Source organism: Sinocyclocheilus grahami, unplaced genomic scaffold, assembly GCF_001515645.1.
Source record: "Sinocyclocheilus grahami isolate Dianchi unplaced genomic scaffold, SAMN03320097.WGS_v1.1 scaffold390.1, whole genome shotgun sequence".
NCBI lineage: Eukaryota > Metazoa > Chordata > Actinopteri > Cypriniformes > Cyprinidae > Sinocyclocheilus > Sinocyclocheilus grahami.
The window spans coordinates 665,780-685,447 of NW_015505569.1; the positions used below are offsets into that span (position 1 = coordinate 665,780).

The 19,668-nt window shown below is 36.4% G+C and overlaps 1 protein-coding gene across 1 annotated transcript; it reads left to right on the forward strand.

Annotated features, from left to right (window-relative positions):
- The first annotated feature begins 714 nt into the window (after window positions 1-714).
- On the forward strand, window positions 715-19,466 carry LOC107550175 (RAS guanyl-releasing protein 2-like). Its single transcript, XM_016231412.1, has 15 exons — window positions 715-883; window positions 1,373-1,475; window positions 2,410-2,463; window positions 2,559-2,688; window positions 3,202-3,375; window positions 9,757-9,873; window positions 9,965-10,246; window positions 11,761-11,841; window positions 12,033-12,155; window positions 13,621-13,736; window positions 14,980-15,121; window positions 15,570-15,606; window positions 17,613-17,771; window positions 17,858-17,920; window positions 18,855-19,466. Exons 1-14 carry the CDS (start codon window positions 814-816, stop codon window positions 17,914-17,916), a joined length of 1,647 nt encoding a protein of 548 aa, XP_016086898.1. The 5' UTR covers window positions 715-813; the 3' UTR covers window positions 17,917-17,920; window positions 18,855-19,466.
- The last annotated feature ends 202 nt before the right edge of the window (window positions 19,467-19,668 follow it).

Sequence of the window (19,668 nt, forward strand, 5' to 3'; positions counted from 1 at the left end):
TGAATGTAATGTTTTTGACACTTAATTGCATGTTAATTGCAATTGAATGAAAGAAGTTAGCTGAACTTTAGTCTTTTTTGATCCACTTAAGTAGGACACAAGTACATATTTGTATGTGATTTCATAAGTCTGTTGTAGTTGAAATTTAAAGTATTACTGCTGAATGTACTGACAAACATTTATGATAAACTAAAATATACTTTAATGTCATTTCTATTGAAACTTATGTGTCATGTGTTTAAATATATTTGTAATTACACGTCTAAGGCTGAAATTTAGTACATTTAAAACATTTACTTTAAATGTAATGCCATTATTCCCAAGTGCACTTTTTAAACGTCTACATGAGTTTGAGATGTCTATGTTTCTTAAGTGCACTTAAGTGGCCTTTTATTTATTTAGTATTATTTTAATATTTAATATTAATTTAATCTGCAAGTACAGTTTTGTTAAATATATAAATTTGAAGTACACCATAAAATGCACTTTTATAAAAGTCTACTTAAGTGTGTTAAGAAACAGTTGCGCAAGTACTCTCTTGAAGGCCTTTTATTTCATTAATATTAAATTAACTGCAAATACTAAATACTTATACTTAATAATTTGTTATGTACCTTTAAGATTTGAAGTACACTACAAGTGCACATTCAATACAATTAAGCGCACTTCTTTTTCACAAGGCTGTTCAATGTGATCTTCTCCTTACAGTAACAATCTCTATTGACAGACAAGAGAGAAGAGGAAGATCACTGGAGGAGAAGAGAAAGACAGAAGGCTGTTAGAAAGCTAAGATAGAGGAAGAAAAAGAGAGATATGATGGATCCGTTACCTATGGATTCAGGAACAGTGGACGAGCTGGTGGACTTCTGCATACAATCCTTTGGTGAGTCAATAAAGAAACAGTCCTACACAGTAGATGAAGAAGTTTGGCTGGAACATTTAGTCTGATGAATTAGAGCAGTTGAGAAGCAGAAGTTTCTGCTGCGCATCTACAGAAATGGTGAGTCAGCAAACAATAAGCATGCTTTCTATGAACAAAGCTTAGCTGGTAAAGTTGGTCAAGGAAGTCACGACAAAAAATGTGTAGGTTTATTTGGTAACATTTTAGATTAGGAACATTATTCACTATTACATAGTTGTTTATTAGCATGCATATTACTAGCACATTGGCTGTTTGCTAGTACTTATAAAGCACATATTAATGCATGACCATATTAACCCTACCAATATCTAAATATAACTACTACAAGCAAATGCATTACTTACTATCAATATGCAGCAAAAACTCTTAATTAATAGTGAATATGTGTTCCCTAATCTAAAGTGTTATTGTTTATTCTTCATTAACGTTCTGTGATTTTTGTGTTTTCAGACAGTGAAGGCACAATAAAAGATGCATCCTTTGTGAAAATGTTTCTGATGATGCATCCTTGGTACATATCCTCCACTGATCTGTCCAAGAAACTGCTGCTAAAGTATCCTTTATCTACAAAAACCCTCATGTTGTAGTTTTCATACAATCGTACCTGACCAATATATTTCAACGTCATTGGATGAAGTTACAACCCATGTTGCATTTACAGGAACTGACTCTTAGATCTTGCCATAAAGTGCTAAATTGAATTGGTTGTGAAGTTGTAATTCCTATTGCAAAGTTAAATATGCAAAGCTAAATAAAATTATGTTTAATGCAAATCTATAGAATCTGGACTATGATGTTGATAACTTTCCATAAAATTCCAAAAAGGTCATTTTTTTTAGAGTTTTATCTTTGGGTTACATGTTCTCTTTCATTGCTGGTGTTAAAGGGGTCATATAGCGTTGCTAAAAAGAACATCATTTAGTGTATTTAGTGTAATGCAATGTGTTTATGCGGTTTAAGGTTAAAAAAACACATAATTTTTTGTTTATTTAGTATTATTGTTCTGGAACAGTGTTGTAAATACAACTTAACCACTGATTTCTAGTCGTGTCCTCTTTTGGAAGACCAAACAAAGTAGTTTCGCTTTCACAACGAAACACACAGCGCCTTCACGACATGGCGGCGGCAACAAAAATACTACAGCGAGAATAAAAGTTACGCCTTCTTTCTTTGCGTGAACATTTGGGCGGTGTTATGCAAATCTTCCCACACAGTGACGTAGATATGTGGGGGCGTGTTTAAACGAGGCGTTTTAGGGGGGCGTGGACGAGTCTTAACTTTTATAAAGAATATCTCTTTGGGTTCGAGACTTTAGTCTTTGCAACTTTAGGGATCTTATCTATTCACGAACAGCTTGTAACTTTCCAAAGAGAAAGGAAAACTTGAAATTGCATCATATGACCCCTTTAAATTAAAATGAAAGGATAATGTCATGGTATAGAGTTAAGTAGTAAAATGAAAACTTTACACCCTTAACAAATATACAGGTCACAGGAAAGCAGCACTGATGAGATCAGAGCCCAAATATGCCACCTCGTAAAGTAAGACTAATCCTGTATCTCATTGCTATTCTCCATGGTATGTCGTATCTGCTCTTTTGCATTGCATTAGCTCTTCTGACTTTTTTTCCATGTAGGTTCTGGATTTCCGAATATCCGGTAGAGTTTGATCTGAATCCTGCTTTGGCTGACCAGATTAAAGACCTGAGAGAGAACTTGAACACTGGCGGCAATGAAACACAGAGTCAACTTATTGATGTAGAGAGTGTGTAAGTACACAGACACACACCTACACACTCATGTCATGTTCTCAGTCTGAAAAGGTTAAGCGGTTTACCAAAAAAATGAAAAATCTGTCATCTCGCACTGCTGTTCAAAACACGTATGTTTTTTAAATTTCATGGACCATAAAAGGAGATGCCCAGGCTGCTCTTTTCCACACGATCATGGGTGGTAACTGCAACTGTTAAGCACAAAAAATCAGTCCTTGAAAAAATGATCTTGCCTTCTGCTGTATACTCTTAAAAATAAAGGCTCCAAAAGGGCGTTTTCACAGCAATGTCATAGAACCACCAAAGAACATTTCAGTGATCAATTTTTAAAAGAACCATTTTTTTCTAAGAGGGTTCAAAAAACCTGGACTTTTTTAAAAGAACATTCAGAAAATTCGGAACGCTAGCGAAACATTCTTAGAACATGTTTTTGTAATCTGTGATGAAGTCATTATGGAGTTATTCCTCTCTTGTGATCGGTGACCATCTGTTTAATGTGTGTTTTTAGTTTCAGGATTACCACAGCTTTGTGATGCACGGCTGTACGGTAGATAACCCCATCCTGGAGAGGTTTATTACGCTCTTTAACAGCGTCTCGCAGTGGATTCAGCTGATGGTTCTGAGTAAACCCACCGCACCGCAGAGAGCTGCTGTGATCGCACACTTCATACGGGTCGCACAGGTCAGGAAAAAAAACTTAGTCCTACTTTATATTAGGCATCTATGTGCTTCTGTCGAAAAAATGTTGGGTACAATGTACTTACTGTTTTGCAAAACACTTTTGCCACTATTGAGATGCGACATGGGCACGGTTAGGGACAGGTTTCATGGTATGAGTAGGTTTAAGGATGGGTTAAGGTGTAAGGTCAACAGTGTAATTATAGAAGTAATTACAGAAATTAATTGCAGATGTAGTTATATATGTGAGTGTTTATAAATGTACGTACAGTGTAAAAAGTTGTAAAAAAAAAAAAAGATGATCATAGTACATTTTACAAGAAAATACTATTTCAGTCTTCAAAATTTCATGTTTAATTCAATGTGTCGCTGTTTCTTTGTAATTCTTTGTGAACTTTACTAGCAATTTCTGAGGGAAACTTGTTCCTACACCAATTTTTCTTCAGTATACAATGTAAAACATGTATGTGTAATATTACATTATTGATTTTAATGTAAGTACATAAAAAATATCATTTACTCTCATGTCTTTCCAAACCTGCATGAGTTTCTTTCTTCTGTTGGACACAAAATAAGATATTTTGAAGAACCAAACAGTTAATAATTTATGCATTTAGCAGATGCTTTTATCCGAAGGGACTTACAGTGCATTCAGGCTATACATTTTTTTTACCAGTATGTGTGTTCCCTGAGAATCGAACCCACAACCGTTTGCGCTGCTAACGCACTGCACTACCACTGAGCCACAGGAACATAACTGAACTTAACTTAACTTAACTGAGCTTAACTTAACTTAACTTAACTTAACTTAACTTAACTTAACTTAACTTAACTTAACTTAACTTAACTTAACTGAGCTTAACTTAACTTAACTTAACTTAACTTAACTTAACTTAACTTAACTTAACTTAACTTAACTTAACTTAACTTAACTTAACTTAACTCATACAGGTTTGGAACGACATGAGGCTGAGTAAATGACGACAAAATTTTCATTTTTGGGTAAACTATCCCTTTAATATAAAGTGGGACCCTACTGTTAATCAGAATTTGAGCTTATTTCCAGAATACAGTGGCGCATTTGGGCTTGTCAGTGCTTGGTCTATGAATTCTTTGTGTGGTTGAAATGATAATTTATAGGGTTGGTAACTAACACCACTAGTACAGAACAACATAGTTATTTAACTTAACTTAACTTAACTTAACTTAACTTAACTTAACTGAGCTTAACTTAACTTAACTTAACTTAACTTAACTTAACTTTCCTTTCCATTAATGTTCAACAGAAGAAAGAAACTCTCCTTTCCATTAATGTTCAACAGAAGAAAGAAACTCATACAGGTTTGGAACGACATGAGGCTGAGTAAATGACGACAACATTTTCATTTTTGGGTAAACTATCCCTTTAATATAAAGTGGGACCCTACTGTTAATCAGAATTTGAGCTTATTTCCAGAATACAGTGGCGCATTTGGGCTTGTCAGTGCTTGGTCTATGAATTCTTTGTGTGGTTGAAATGATAATTTATAGGGTTGGTAACTAACACCACTAGTACAGAACAACATAGTTATTGTAGTTATAAGCACATATATAACAGCTGCTGAGTGCAAATCAACAAAAATCTAGCTTGAAAAAAATCCTACAAAGCACAGAGTTCTGGTGTAGACCTTTAGTACAATAACAGCTAGACCCATGTGACTTTTCTTCTCTTTGAATTTTTTAGAAGCACAGTGGGGCTCCATCACCCCCTGCTCTTCTTCCTCCTGATGATCCCTTGTTCTCTTCCTTCTTATGGGCCCCTGAGCTCTTCCTCTTCCGAAATATCACTTCGACTACCGCTTTATATCTTTCTGATCTTTCCCTTCTCTTTCACAAGGTTTCCTGCCCAATTCCTTTTCATGTTGAGTTGTATTTTTCTTTCAAATCTTTTCCTCTCTCCATCCATCTCCTAAAACCAGGCTAGAAGCATATTTAGGGGCCAAGCACCAAATGTTTGCACTTATTTATATTTTTATTAGGGGTTCAAGCACCAAAGTGACAGAGACTGTAAGTCAAGACCCTAAACTTAGTGGTTTATGCTCTCAAATCCCATCTGCTAGTCAGGCACACAACCATCCGTCCATCTGACACGCTGACAAGGTTGTAAATAAAGATTATTGGAGTATGTTTTACAAGAAAATAGTATTTCAGTCTTTCTACTTTAAAATGTCAGACTTAATTGAATGTGGTTTCTTTGAAATTATTCGTGAAATTTATGTAGCAAATTAGCTCAAATGTGACCCTGGAGCACAAAAGCAGTCTTAAGTCGCTGGGGGATATTTGTAGCAATAGCCAAAAATACAGATTTTTCTTTTATGCCAAAAATCATTAGGATATTAAGTAAAGATCATGTTCCATGAAGATATTTTGTAAATTTCCTACCATAAATATATCAAAATTAAATTTTTGATTAGTAATATGCATTGCTAAGAACTTCATTTGGACAACTTTAAAGGCGATTTTTTTAATATTTTGATTTTCTTGCACCCTCAGATTCCAGATATTCATAGTTGGATCTCGGCCAAATATTGTCTCGATCCTAACAAACCATACATCAATGGAGAGCTTATGTATTCAGCTTTCAGATGATGCATACATCTCAATTTCGAAAAATTGACCCTTATGACTGGTTTTGTGGTCCAGGGTCACAAATGGGAAATGTATATAAATAATTACAATTAATTACAATTATTTACTTCAGCTGCCAGTAGTAACTGTAGCAGAATTAATATTACAATCTAATCTGTTCGTCCAGCGAGCATTCAGTGTCATTTCATATCAACTCTAAGAAAGGATATTTTCATGGCCACAGAAAATAACTTTCTTACAGTACTAATGCATTAGAGCATGTAGCTAGATCGGATCGTAAAAGGGACGTTATTCACAAGCTATGACAGAACCAGAAACTCATGTAATTTGTGCACAAAAGTTTTATTAACTAAACACTAACACATAACTAATCTAAACAAACAAACATACAATCAGTCATACATGGGGGGAGTTTAAGTGGATGAATGAAATCGTTAGAGAAACCAGAGAATGCAGCTATGGGAAATGAGTCAGTTAATCACCCGAGCGAAACCATCAGCGCCGTTTTATAACACTTATTCTAAACCTCTGTTTCGTTTGGTTAAATGTACAATACTTGCATTGCCTTGGTCATTGAACGAGTGTCCGGATGCTGTCTCGGATGAAAGTCTTGATGGTTTTTAGGTTTGGTGGTGTTGGAATTGCGATTACGTTCTTCCGGGTTTGAAGGGTGATGAACTCCAATGTTATTCTGATTCGGTGGTGGTTGGGAGAGTTTTCTCCTGGGTGAAGAGTGAAGACATAGCTGTAGTCGAGGCGCGTCTGAGCTGGCCGGGACTTACAACCAGAAGGTGATGAGAGAAGAGCGAAGAGCTAGAGAGACATCAGCTGAAATCCTATGGACAAGGCTGCAGCCTGGCACAGACTGTCTACCTCAGCATCCTCATCTTCTCATGATCTAAAATAAAACCCCGATCTTATGATCAGTGAACATTAAAGTGTAAGGAGGGGTCCCACCCCCCTCAGGATTTGAGTGAGCCAATGAGGAATGGTACCTTTGGAGGGAAATTGTACGACTCTTTGTCTTCAAGCATGGTATTTTCCATATGCAACTGGATTGGGTGTTGATGCAAAACTATTAAAGATTCTTAGAACACTAATATGTTGCATAGGTATCAACATATAATACACACTCTCATTTAGATCATCGGAATACGAATTCATAGAGACCAAACATGGTATAGGTGAGGTTATACTGACTAGTGATCTATCATAACGCATGCCTAAAACAGTATACAGTACAAAAGACAATATAAAAGAGTAGTAATTATATATACAATGACCTGAGGATATGTGTGTTTGTCTATGAATTAATTAGAGATTAGTCCATTTTTATGGGCATTATGGGTCTTTCCTATGGGGGAATGGAGTGAGAGTTGCTCTGCCTGCATTCCTTTGAGCAATAAAACCAGTGTTATCAGATGATTTGTCTTTGGTTGCCATGGAAACAGAGGGAAGGCTCCATTGACCCTCATAGTTGGCTTGTTGGTTGGGTGAGGGGTGTTAGGGATTATTTGTTGAATATAACAAATAATTGTGTGTCTGATTGGTCCACACATTACATTTACTAGCAATTTCAGATTAAAAATGGTTTCAAAGTAAATCCTCCACCTTTTGCATTGTAGGTGCTGATTTGATAATCCATTTTAAGTTTCAGCTAGCAACTGTAAGGGCCCTATCATGCACCCGGCGCAATGCGGCGCAAGGCGCGATGCAAGTGTTTTTGCTAGTTTCAGCCCGACGCAGTTCTCATTTTCCCGTCCTGCGCCACGTTGTTTAAATAGCAAATGCATTTGCGCCCATTTGTGCTTCAATGGGCGTGCTGGTCTAAAAAAGAGGTGTGTTCAGGCGCATTGGAACTGAAAATAAATTGCGCCATAGACTGTTTCAAAGTAAATCCTCCACCTTTTGCATTGTAGGTGCTGATTTGATAATCCATTTTAAGTTTCAGCTAACAACTGTAAGGGCCCTATCATGCACCTGGCGCAATGCGGCGCAAGGCGATACAAGTGTTTTTGCTAGTTTTAGCCCGACACAGTTCTCATTTTCCCGTCCTGCGCCACGTTGTTTAAATAGCAAATGCATTTGCGCCCATTTGTGCTTCAATGGGCGTGCTGGTCTAAAAAAGAGGTGTGTTCAGGCGCATTGGAACTGAAAATAAATTGCGCCATAGACCAACTCAAACCTGGTCTAAAACCTGGTTTTCTTTGTTATTTAAAGAGCGCGTTAGTAATATGTGCCTAAAGGTGGGTGCACAACGCGCATACACTTTGCTTATTACACACACAGGGGCGTGCAGCAGCACACAAACATTTTGAAAAATGAAAAAATACATTCCGCCATGTAAATAGCGACCCCGCCATGGCGCGAGCGCAACTGGCTTTTAAAGGGGATGGGAGATGAGATTCTGATTGGTTTATTGCATGTTACGCCCAAAAAACACCCATTACTCATTAAGAGAATAGGGACAACTCATTTAGACCACTGTTTTCCTGTCGTTAAACTAGCAAAAGTGGATTCGGACACGCCCTGAGTGCACCTGCGCCGTGCGCTTTAGACCATGCGCTTAGATCGTTAAAATAGGGCCCTAACTGTTAATATACAAAAGTCAGTTCATACAACGGGACATTTGAAATTGTGTGCCAAATTGTGTACAACTACAAAATACAACTAAAAACCCATAATAAAGTAACAAATTAATTAAGGAAGTCCATACTCTGGTGGTATAATAGGCAAATTTATGTTTCTGCTATTTTCTGTCTTTTTCGGACTTCTTTCAAATCTTGAACTTTTGTTTTCTTTATTTTTCAGTTTTAAAGTGTTACCAGTTAATTTAGCTGACAACCTCTCTTCGCTGGCTGATGTCTTGCGCTTTGCTTAACTAATATAGGCACCCTTAAATTACTGCCACTTACACGTTAGTGTCAGCTTTACATGTCAGGTATTCTGCTTCAAACGGATCACAGTTGGAGTTTCTCAACTCGGTAATAAAGAGTCCACACAAATCATAATGACAATGATGTGCAAAGTACAACATTCACGCATATAGTGGGGTTCAGTAGGGTCACATTTGAAATCTGTTATCTTAAACTTGAGAATAATAATAAACGTTATAAGATTTTGAAAAAGTCAAGGTTAGGGTTGCAAGGGGGCAGACACTTTTCGGTACATTTCGGGAAGCTTTCCAAAAATTTCCGAAAGTTTATAAAAATCCTGGAAAGTTTCCAAAATGTCTGGAATGTTTCTGAAATGCATCATAAATTTTCAAACTCTTTGCAACCCTATTTAAGATTCTGCACTTCAATGTTACTAATCAAATCAATTGTTGCCTATATAGTGAATGACATACAGTTCATCCTATAAGTATTTTATGTAGCTGTTAAATATTACTTAACATTACTTACTTGGAAAGTAATGTTAGTTGTATTAATAATGATACTAAATGTAATTTAACATGCATACTTAATCAGCTTTGTGGTTTCATGGATATTAAATGTTGGTTTACTGTTCGTAACTGTTTAGGTTTTACGTATATATTTGTTCTGAATTATTAAAAATAAGAAAAAATCCAAGGAATCAATACATATAACCATTAAAAATAAATACTACGAATTTGTTACTTCAATGAGTTTGATAAATTTGCAACCTCTTAATAGCATGAGTGTGTTCTTTGCGAACTATTTTTATTATTTTAATTTAACGTAAGATTTTGTCGACTTCGTCTTCTCTTTCTTTATCAATAATTCACGCTCTATAGAAACTACTGCAGCTGCAGAATTTCAACACGCTGATGGCGGTGGTCGGGGGTCTCAATAACAGCTCCATCTCTAGGCTGAAGGAGACACAGGCACACATCAGCAACGAAACTAATAAGGTACACAGCTGTCAGAATGCACATAACCTATACATCAGACCCAACACCATTATTACCGACAAGTACCACTTCATCTGAATATCTCTCTCAGATATTTAACAGCTTGTTGGACCTGCTGACGTCTTGTGGAAACTACAGTCAGTACCGGCGCCGATTCGCTGAGTGCACCGGTTTCCGATTCCCAATCCTGGCTGTTAACCTCAAGGACTTGATAGCTGTTCATGTCGCTCTTGCGGACTGGACAGACCCACAGAAGACCCGCGTCAACTTGACTAAAACTCAGCAACTCTATGCCATCCTGCAGGAATTGGCTCTCGTGCAGAGCAATCCTCCTAACATCGAGGCCAACACAGACTTACTCAATCTACTTACAGTGAGTGCGTGTGTTTTATGTAAACAATTTCAAGAGGAATAGAGTGTCTTCATGTGATTAGGATAAAACTGACTGATTGAATGGGTGTCTATTTGTAAAAACGGCAGTGAAAATGTATTTTTGTTGGCCAACCTGTAAGTTAGCATCGCTTCCGACAACTTATTTAATGTACATTTTCCCAAGAGTTTGCAAAAGCACGATTATAAATGTATTTCATGTTGTAAAATAAAACGTGAAAATGTCTTGAGCTTGTGTTAAACACAGACCTTATTTCAGGCATTTGACCAAAAACCCATTGACTTCAGAACGATGGAACCGGACTCGTTTCTGAGTTTTGCATTTAAAAAATATGTAATCCCTGCAGCAATCAATTGAAGACGTGTGGAAGACTGGACTTAAACTTGCATGAGCTGCATGAGCAACAGAGCTTTTATAGTTTATTGTAAAAAATCTCTGGTAATTTTGGGCTCCGATAATTCACAGCTCACATTCAGCACACTTTCAGCACAGAAATAGAACAGGAAAGACATTTTCTACAGTATATTTTGAATACAGCTTTCACCCATCGTTGTTAAATTTCTTTGCATGCTTAATATTTAAAAACAACTGTTGCCATGCATGTGCAAAGTTGTGTTCATAACATCACCATATTCCTAAATCTGTTCCACCTCTTCGCATGCAACACGGAAAACAACATTTTGAAAAGTCTGGAATGTGTTTTCAAAACTCTTTTTTTTTTCTTTGCTATTTTGCCAGAGTTTTGCTGTTCTAAATCTGCAAATAGATACATTTCACCGTTGCCATAGCATTGCCATAGGAACTAAATATGTTTTAGTCCTCAAAACGTGAACAACTCGACATAGAATCTCCTGAATAATTACAGTAATTGCTGCATGGGGTGAACATACCATGAGAATTCATGTCTGATCAAAATCTAACCATTTCAGAAACTATTCAGGGACACAAATGCATACTGTAACAACATTTGTGATGAGTCTCTAAACTTTGCTTTCATAGCCCATTTGACTCTTACGGTTTTTTAATGGAAGCTTGTTTCTGCCACTGAATAAAGGTAATTGTGACTTTTTATCTCACAATTCTGACTTTTTTTCAGAATTGCATGATATAAATTCGCAAATTGCGAGTTATAAAATCATAATCATGAAAATAAAGTTGCAATTGCGACATTACATTGTGAGTTTATATCTCGCACTTCTGAGACAAAACTCAAAGGTCTGAGAAAAAAGTATGAATTGTGACATATAAACTCCAGAATTGCAAGACGAAAAATCTGAATTGTGAGATAAAAAGTCGCAATTACCTTTTATTTATTTATTTATTTATAATCCTGTGGTGGAAACGGGCTTCCATAGTTTTGACCTCTTTAAGCACTTGCCATTTGGATAAATAAAAAATTATATGAACACACAAAAACTCTATATAAGAAATAATGCATGCATTTTTCCTGAAAAGTTATATTAATAATTTGTAACTCATTGAATCCTTATGTATAGGTTTCACTGGATCAGTACCACACAGAAGAGGAGATTTATCAGCTCTCATTACAGAGGGAACCCAGAGCTGCAAAACCAGCGGTCAGTTATATATTTGGTTAATTTGATATATTTATTCATGTTGGCAATCAATCAGTACAGTGCATTAAGTGAAATGTAGATGTCTGGTATCATTTACAGCAAAACAAGTAAACTCACAAGATTAGATTTAAACATAAAGCCAAATAACAATACCTGCACACGTGTGACTTTGTTTTTGATTGGTGGATCAGAACTCAACCCCTTCCTCCAGTCCAGCTCCTAAACAACTCTCAATGATTGACGAGTGGGCAGCGTCAGTCAAGCCTAAAGCTGATCCTGCTATCATCAGCAAACATATCGAGAAGATGGTGGATGTAAGAGAAAAAAACTAACATTCTTTTCATTTGAATTTGTTTTGTCCCACTTTTGTGTCAACCCCATTACATCACTCCAGTTGAGGCTTTACTAAGCCCCGCCCCTCTTATTTACTGCTGCAAACTCAGTCAAACTCTGCTACATTTTGATTAACCATGCAATTACCAATTGTCCAAATGAGTTTACCTGTTCGACAAAGAAATGTGTGATGGAGAGTAAACTAAAGTCAATTAAGCTTAATTTAATCAGAATTACAAGTACGGGATGTCAAGTGCAGGTATTAAGGAAATTAATTACATGATTAAACTGAATAATTTATCAACAAGGTTAATTAACATATCAATATTTGCTGAGAAAGCCTCCAGATAAAGAATTCAAAAGACATATTAGGGCAGACTAAACGATCTCCTTGGATCAGAGATTACAGAAAGTGCTTTAAATACATGTTTTGCTTTATTTCTATATTACTCATCAAATTCAGTCTCTCAAAGGTAGATTTTGAACATTTGCATGTTCTTGTATTCTGTCTATGATGTTGAGTCTCGCTGTTTTTCCAGCATCTCACGACCTGAGCACTGCTTTTTTAGATGCTGTGTCAAGTAGCTCATCTTTAAAAAACACATAGTGAAACTCCAGTGAAACTAACATTCTTTTCATTTGAATTTGTTTTGTCCCACTTTTGTGTCAACCCCATTACATCACTCCAGTTGAGGCTTTACTAAGCCCCGCCCCTCTTATTTACTGCTGCAAACTCAGTCAAACTCTGCTACATCTTGATTAACCATGCAATTACCAATTGTCCAAATGAGTTTACCTGTTCGACAAAGAAATGTGTGATGGAGAGTAAACTAAAGTCAATTAAGCTTAATTTAATCAGAATTACAAGTACGGGATGTCAAGTGCAGGTATTAAGGAAATTAATTACATGACTAAACTGAATAATTTATCAACAAGGTTAATTAACATATCAATATTTGCTGAGAAAGCCTCCAGATAAAGAATTCAAAAGACATATTAGGCCAGACTAAACGATCTCCTTGGATCATGTTTTGCTTTATTTCTATATTACTCATCAAATTCAGTCTCTCAAAGGTAGATTTTGAACATTTGCATGTTCTTGTATTCTGTCTATGATGTTGAGTCTCGCTGTTTTTCCAGCATCTCACGACCTGAGCACTGCTTTTTTAGATGCTGTGTCAAGTAGCTCATCTTTAAAAAACACATAGTGAAACTCCAGTGTTCTATTTTGGAACCAGGTCAATTCTAGTTTTTAGTTGCCAATGTAGGATTTGTCAGTAATGGGGCTTAGTGCAGGGTCGAATATGTATATTAGTTTACACTGTCAGTAACTGTATATCATATAATTTAACAGGCTCAATGTGTTCATTTACGACTCCTCCCACCATGTAAGATGTATTGTTGGTGATACATGTTCATGAAACGTTTTCTATTTACTTTTCACAGTCTGTGTTCAAGAATTTCGACACAAACGGCGACGGGTTCATCTCACGCGAAGAGTTCGAGTGTATCAGGAATAACTTCCCTTATCTCAGCAAGTTTGGAGAACTTGATAAAAATCAGTAAGTGTATCGATACCGAACAAGAGCACTGTCGTGTGCACACCATAATATAAACGTTTTCACAAAGAAAAAAAAGAATATATATATATATATATATAAACCAAATTCAAACTACTAAAAGACTTTTTCTACTTTTGCTGCTATACTAAACTCTTGCTAATCAACAACAACACATTTAAAATAATTCCAATAATACCATTTTATTTAAAAACATGTTGGTTAGCCTGATTTAATTGACCATAAGAGCACTGAATAAATCAAAACTGCAAAAAAAAAATCTCAATCCACGTTAAACTTCAAACCTTGCATTTCATTAGGTTTAACTTCACAGTTACTGTACATACCTGCATTGGCAGAAAACCGACACCCTTTTATGCATTTATGATAACTCTCACAACAAAACCCATCATACAACCCACTCTAATTGCAGTCCAGTAACCCATCTTTCAAGAAAAAATTCAGCGGGTTCAGGAGATCGATCTAATAGCTTGGTCATCTTTACAGATTTGTACAATTCTGGTTAAACTGTTCAAAGGTTCTAAAAATGCCTCCAAAAATAGCATATATCTGACAACACAACATGAGTAACTGTTAAGGCAAAACATTTATTATTACTGCCATAACTAAAGGATGGAATACACAACTTTTGCACAGATTTTTGCCCCAAATTGCAATCTGGACAAGTCAATGCTACTTGATAAATATCAGAGCCAGTCTGCAGATTTTGAGCAGTCGGGGTTGACAGATTTGACAGAAAATTGCGTAGTGTATGATGGGCACAGACAAAACATTTTTTAGCTCCATCCAGTCAGCGAAAATCAATCAACCATGTTCAGTATTTTGATTTGATTTTAGAACATATTTTTTTCATTAGTCACACGTCTAGACGCATGTTTGTTTGTTGTGTTCAGAATGACTTAAAAGTCTGCTAGTGTCATCCTCAGTTGTTTAGTGCATGATGTTCCATTTTTCTCTGTAACGATTTATAAAGTCAGCAAGTGTACGCTAAGAATTTAGAAATCGTATATATCGTATTCCACTAAGTCTATAACTCATATGCAGAGGTCGTAAGATATTGTGCCTCTTCCCTTGTGATGTACATGAAGCACCTTTTCCATGGAAGTGTGATTTATCCCTCACTTATGAAACGATGCACATGAACTCACTTTGCAACGTTTTGGATGTTGTTGGCTGTTAAAATGAGTTTTTCTCTCTCATTTCGTGTTCTCTCATGATCTATCAGGGATGGAAAGATCAGCCGGGAGGAGATGATAGATTACTTTATGAAGGCCAGCTCTTTGCTCAACTGTAAGATGGGCTTCATACACACCTTTATTGAGACCACATACGTGAAACCCACCTTCTGTGAACACTGCACCGGCTTTGTAAGTATCATGCAATAATATAGAAATAGATTCAAAGCTTCTTTTTTTTTTTTAAATGATTGCATCTTGTATTTTCTAAGATGGATAGTTTTAGAAATTAGTTCTAGCCTGCGCAGATTTAGCTTTGATCTGTTGGTGTATTTATAGCATGGTGTGGTGTGTAACTGTGTATTATTTGTTGTACCCCAGTCCCTTCCGTTGAGTGTATGTGGTGCTTTCAGATCTACCTGTGTGTGTGTGTGTGTGTGTGTGTGTGTGTGTGGCGTCTGATGTTGTGTGTTTGTAATGTTTGTGCTCTCCCTTTCATCTGTTGTTTACCTGCTGTGATTCTCTTTCTCTCTCTTGATCTTAGTCCCTCTTCTCTTCTCTTCTCCATACTATTTTCCACATCCTCTCAGCATCTGTATTTTTTCCTCAAAAATAACATATTTTCTTCTTTTTTTTTAAGATATGGGGATTTTATAAACAAGGATACAAATGCAAAGGTAAGAGAGAGCTGTATGTGTATGTGTGCGTGATCGGCATAATTGTAATATGCTATATATGAACTATAGCAAACATATGATTTTTGTATATATCAAACCATAGCATTTTAGTGATTGATTGACATATTACTGGCCTTCATAAAGTAATCTATCATCTCCTCTCTGCTGATCTTTCCATCCCTGATAGATTAAAGTAAGTAACTTTAGTGTGAAGGTGGACTGTATCAATATTGCTTTGTCCTGTTGTGTAACACTTCCTCAAGATGTAAATTTGTGCTTTATTTTCTTACAATTTCCTCTGCACCAGACGTCGCAGTGGCCTCTGAGGTTAAATGCGAAAATGATAGATAGATGATAGATGTGCATAGAGTTCAATGCAGTGCATGGGGACTGGAACTTTCAAGCTTCATAAAGGATTCAAAAGGGCTGTAGAATTATCATGAAAGCATCCCATATTACTTCTGAAGTCATATGATAGCTTTGGGTGGGAAACAGACTGAAATTTAAGCTGTTAACTCAAGAATCGCTACAATCAGATCAATGAATCAGTGAGCTGAGCTCAAGAACTGAATCATTCTGATTAGTGAATGAATCATTCAGACTAGTTATGTGAAGTGTATCAGATGATTCATTGAAAATATCCAATGCAAAATAATTATTTGCTCTCTAAACAGACATTGCTACTTCTCTCATGAACTCTAATGAATGTGCCAAGGAGAGCTAGGGTGGATGTCAAGGTTTTCAGTAAAAACGTTTAGTCAACTGTTGACACAAAGCCATTACATGGTATCAAAAGACTTGAATTATAGCACAAACTAATATGAACTGCTTTTATGATACATTTATGGTGCTTTTGCATCTTTTTAACCTTATAAACTCCCCTGTTCCCCTTGAAGCATGCAGGGCCAGATTCAAAGTTAAACCATATTTGAAGTATAAATTACATTACATGGCTCGGCGGTATTATTTCTGTGACAAAAAGAGGTTGGCAAAGTATACAGGGAGCAAAATATACTCAATAAATCACAGTTCATTTTTAATAAAAGGAAGGCTGGCCAGGACAGAGAACAAGTGTAATCCTGTGATTGAGAAAGAAATTGTTTTTTGACACTCGGCGTGTCAGTCGAGTATGCAAAAAGCCTTTCTTAACTACAATTAAATGAAAGTCAAATGCATTTATGAATATATTTTAAATTAAATGTAACTAGCTGAATTATAGTGTTCTTTGACCCACTTAAGTAGGACCCAAAGTGTAAAAAGTACACTTAAATGTGTACTTAAGTGTGAAACAGTCATAAAAGTGTCTCTCATTAACTAAAAGGCCTTTTATTTCATTATTATTATATTATCTGCAAGTACAGTTAAAATATACTTTGAAGATTTGAAGTACTCCACAAGTGCATATTCAGTACAATTAAGCATCTTTATACGTACTTTCATCATTACTTAAATTGTCTTTGAAGTATGGTTAAAGTACTGCTGAATGTATTGACAAACATTTACAATAAACTAAAATATACTTTAATGTTATTTCGTTTTCTTTGTATATCATGTATTTAAATAAATTCGCAAATACACATTTGCAATGATGAAGTTGCAAGTGAGAACACTTAAAATATATTAACTTTAAATGTAATATCAAATAACACTAAAGTTAAAATGATAATCAAGTACTTTACATGTGCTTTAGTATGTTAGTCAACACATCAAAATAAGTGTGCTTCTTTAAAGCATCACAAAAGATGATTAAAGCAATGATTAAAATATACTTCTACAAAGTGCACTTTTTAAAAGTTACTTAAGTGTGAAACCGTCATAAAAGTGTCTCTCATTAACTAAGTGGCCTTTTATTTCATTATTATCTGCAAGTACAGTTAAAAGATTTGAAGGACTCTACAAGTGCATATTCAGTACAATTAAGCACACTTCTTTTTCACAAGGGCTTGCTTACTGTCTTTTCACCTTCGTCCACCACCCTAAATACTAACGCTGCATCTCTCTCTCAGTCTGTGGTGTGAACTGTCATAAAGCATGTCATGGACGCCTGACGGTCGAATGCCGTAAAAGAACGAAGAGTATCAGTCATGAGACACCACCGTCACTGCAGTCCAGATCCTACAGCTTTCCTCTGCCCAGCAATGCCCCGTCAAACCTGCAGAACACAGGTACATTCTCTCTCACAACTGCAGAGCTTAAATGAGCTGTTTACCAGACTCTCTCTGCCTATTTCTGCTTGTTCTTTGTTCTTCAGTCATCACAGAAGAGGATGTTGAGGCAGCTGAGCAGGGTGTATTTGACTGTCACCTCTAAACTGGTAAACCAACATTCTGCATCACTATATAAATACATTTCTCAGAAAAAATTATTTTTTTTAAAGGGGTCATATGATGCAATTTAAATTTTTCCTTTCTCTTTGGAGTGTTACAAGCTCTTGGTGCTTGAAGAAAATCTGTAAAGTTGCAAAGACTAAAGTCTCAAATCCAAAGAGATATTCTTTATAAAAGATAAGAGTCAGCCACGCCTACCTAAAACGGCTCGTTCTAACACGCCCCCACATGTCTACGTCACTGTGTGGGAAGATTTTCATAACACCGCCCAAATGTTCACGCAAAGAAAGAAGGCGTAACCTTCTGTTGCTGCCGCCGCCATGTCCTGAAGACGTTGTGTGCTTCGTTGTGAAAGCGAAACTACTTTGTTTGGTCTTCCAAAAGAGGACGATTACCGCTTCGTCATGCCTGGAGCTGATCCGTGCTGGTCGCTGAGGAAGTACAACAACTTCGTGCTGTGGATCGCCGGATCGGCTTTCACCGTGGATGAAGCGGAGTCCAGCCCGGGGTCGTCACATGTGTTTGCTGCAAGCCAGCCGGACGCTCCTTCGTCGAATCCACCAGCCGCACCGTTCTCAAGCCCGCCGGATGTGCCTCACTTTATCCCCCGGCCTCTGCTCACGCTAGGCCACCGTGTGTGACGCTGTGTTTCGTTTCGAAAGCAAAACTACTTTGTTTGGTCTTCCAAAAGAGGACACGACTAGAAATCAGTGGTTAAGTTGTATTTACAACACTGTTCCAGAACAGTTCAACCCAAATATTCAGACGTGTGCAGCACATTTTATGGAGGACTGTTTCCTGATCCTGAGAGAGTAGACTACAATGCCGGCTGTTCTAGCAACACCATATGACCCCTTTAAGTTAATTATAGAACATTACACTTTACATTGTATTGTTAAATCAATATTATTAACTGTACAGATTTTTGTCTGACTTCACAAATGGTCAGCATGTCAACAAGGAGTCCTATATTGGATCAAATTTCTGAAGTTGAAGTCAAATTTCGTTGAAGGAAAAAAGATCTAGTTAGAATGGAGTGGTGGGATGGACTGTGTTCGCTCACTATTATCCTGATTCACACGGTGAGACATGGACACGCTGCTATCTGCTGGACTGTAGCTGCAACTGCTGAACAGATCATCCACCTGTTCCCTGAGAAGTCTGAATGTAATCTCACACATATCTCAAAATCTCAAGCGTATTTTTAGGATTTATCATTATTGTGTATATTCTTTCCAGGTTGCTTGAAATACCTTGTGATTTTACTTTTTTAAATAAAAAATGAAAGAGAAGGAGGAATTTTCAGTGACTGTGTTCTGAGGTACAGACATTTTTCAAGTACTTTTGCAGTAGTAATACGATTTTTTATTATTTTTTTGTGAATGCAACTAAATTAGAGCTTAATGTCACCAAATCAGTTGTGGTTGAATTTCAGTGTAAACTCACGGTGGCATAGACAGGTGTGTGTTTGCGTCTGAAATATTATGCAATCAACTGCAATGTTCTTTAAACCTTTGCATTTATTGAATCAAAATGGGGAAAAAAATCCCAAACTTTTTTTTTGTTTTGTTTGGTTTTTATTTTCAAATGAATCTCTCTTGAGAGAGTTAACTGCAATAAAATATATATTTATATAAGGAAGGCAATTACAGCATATAGAATTAAAAAGCCCTCCTTTCACATTCACATTCAAATGCCTTTCTTTCACACCACAAATATTGTTTGTGAACAAGAT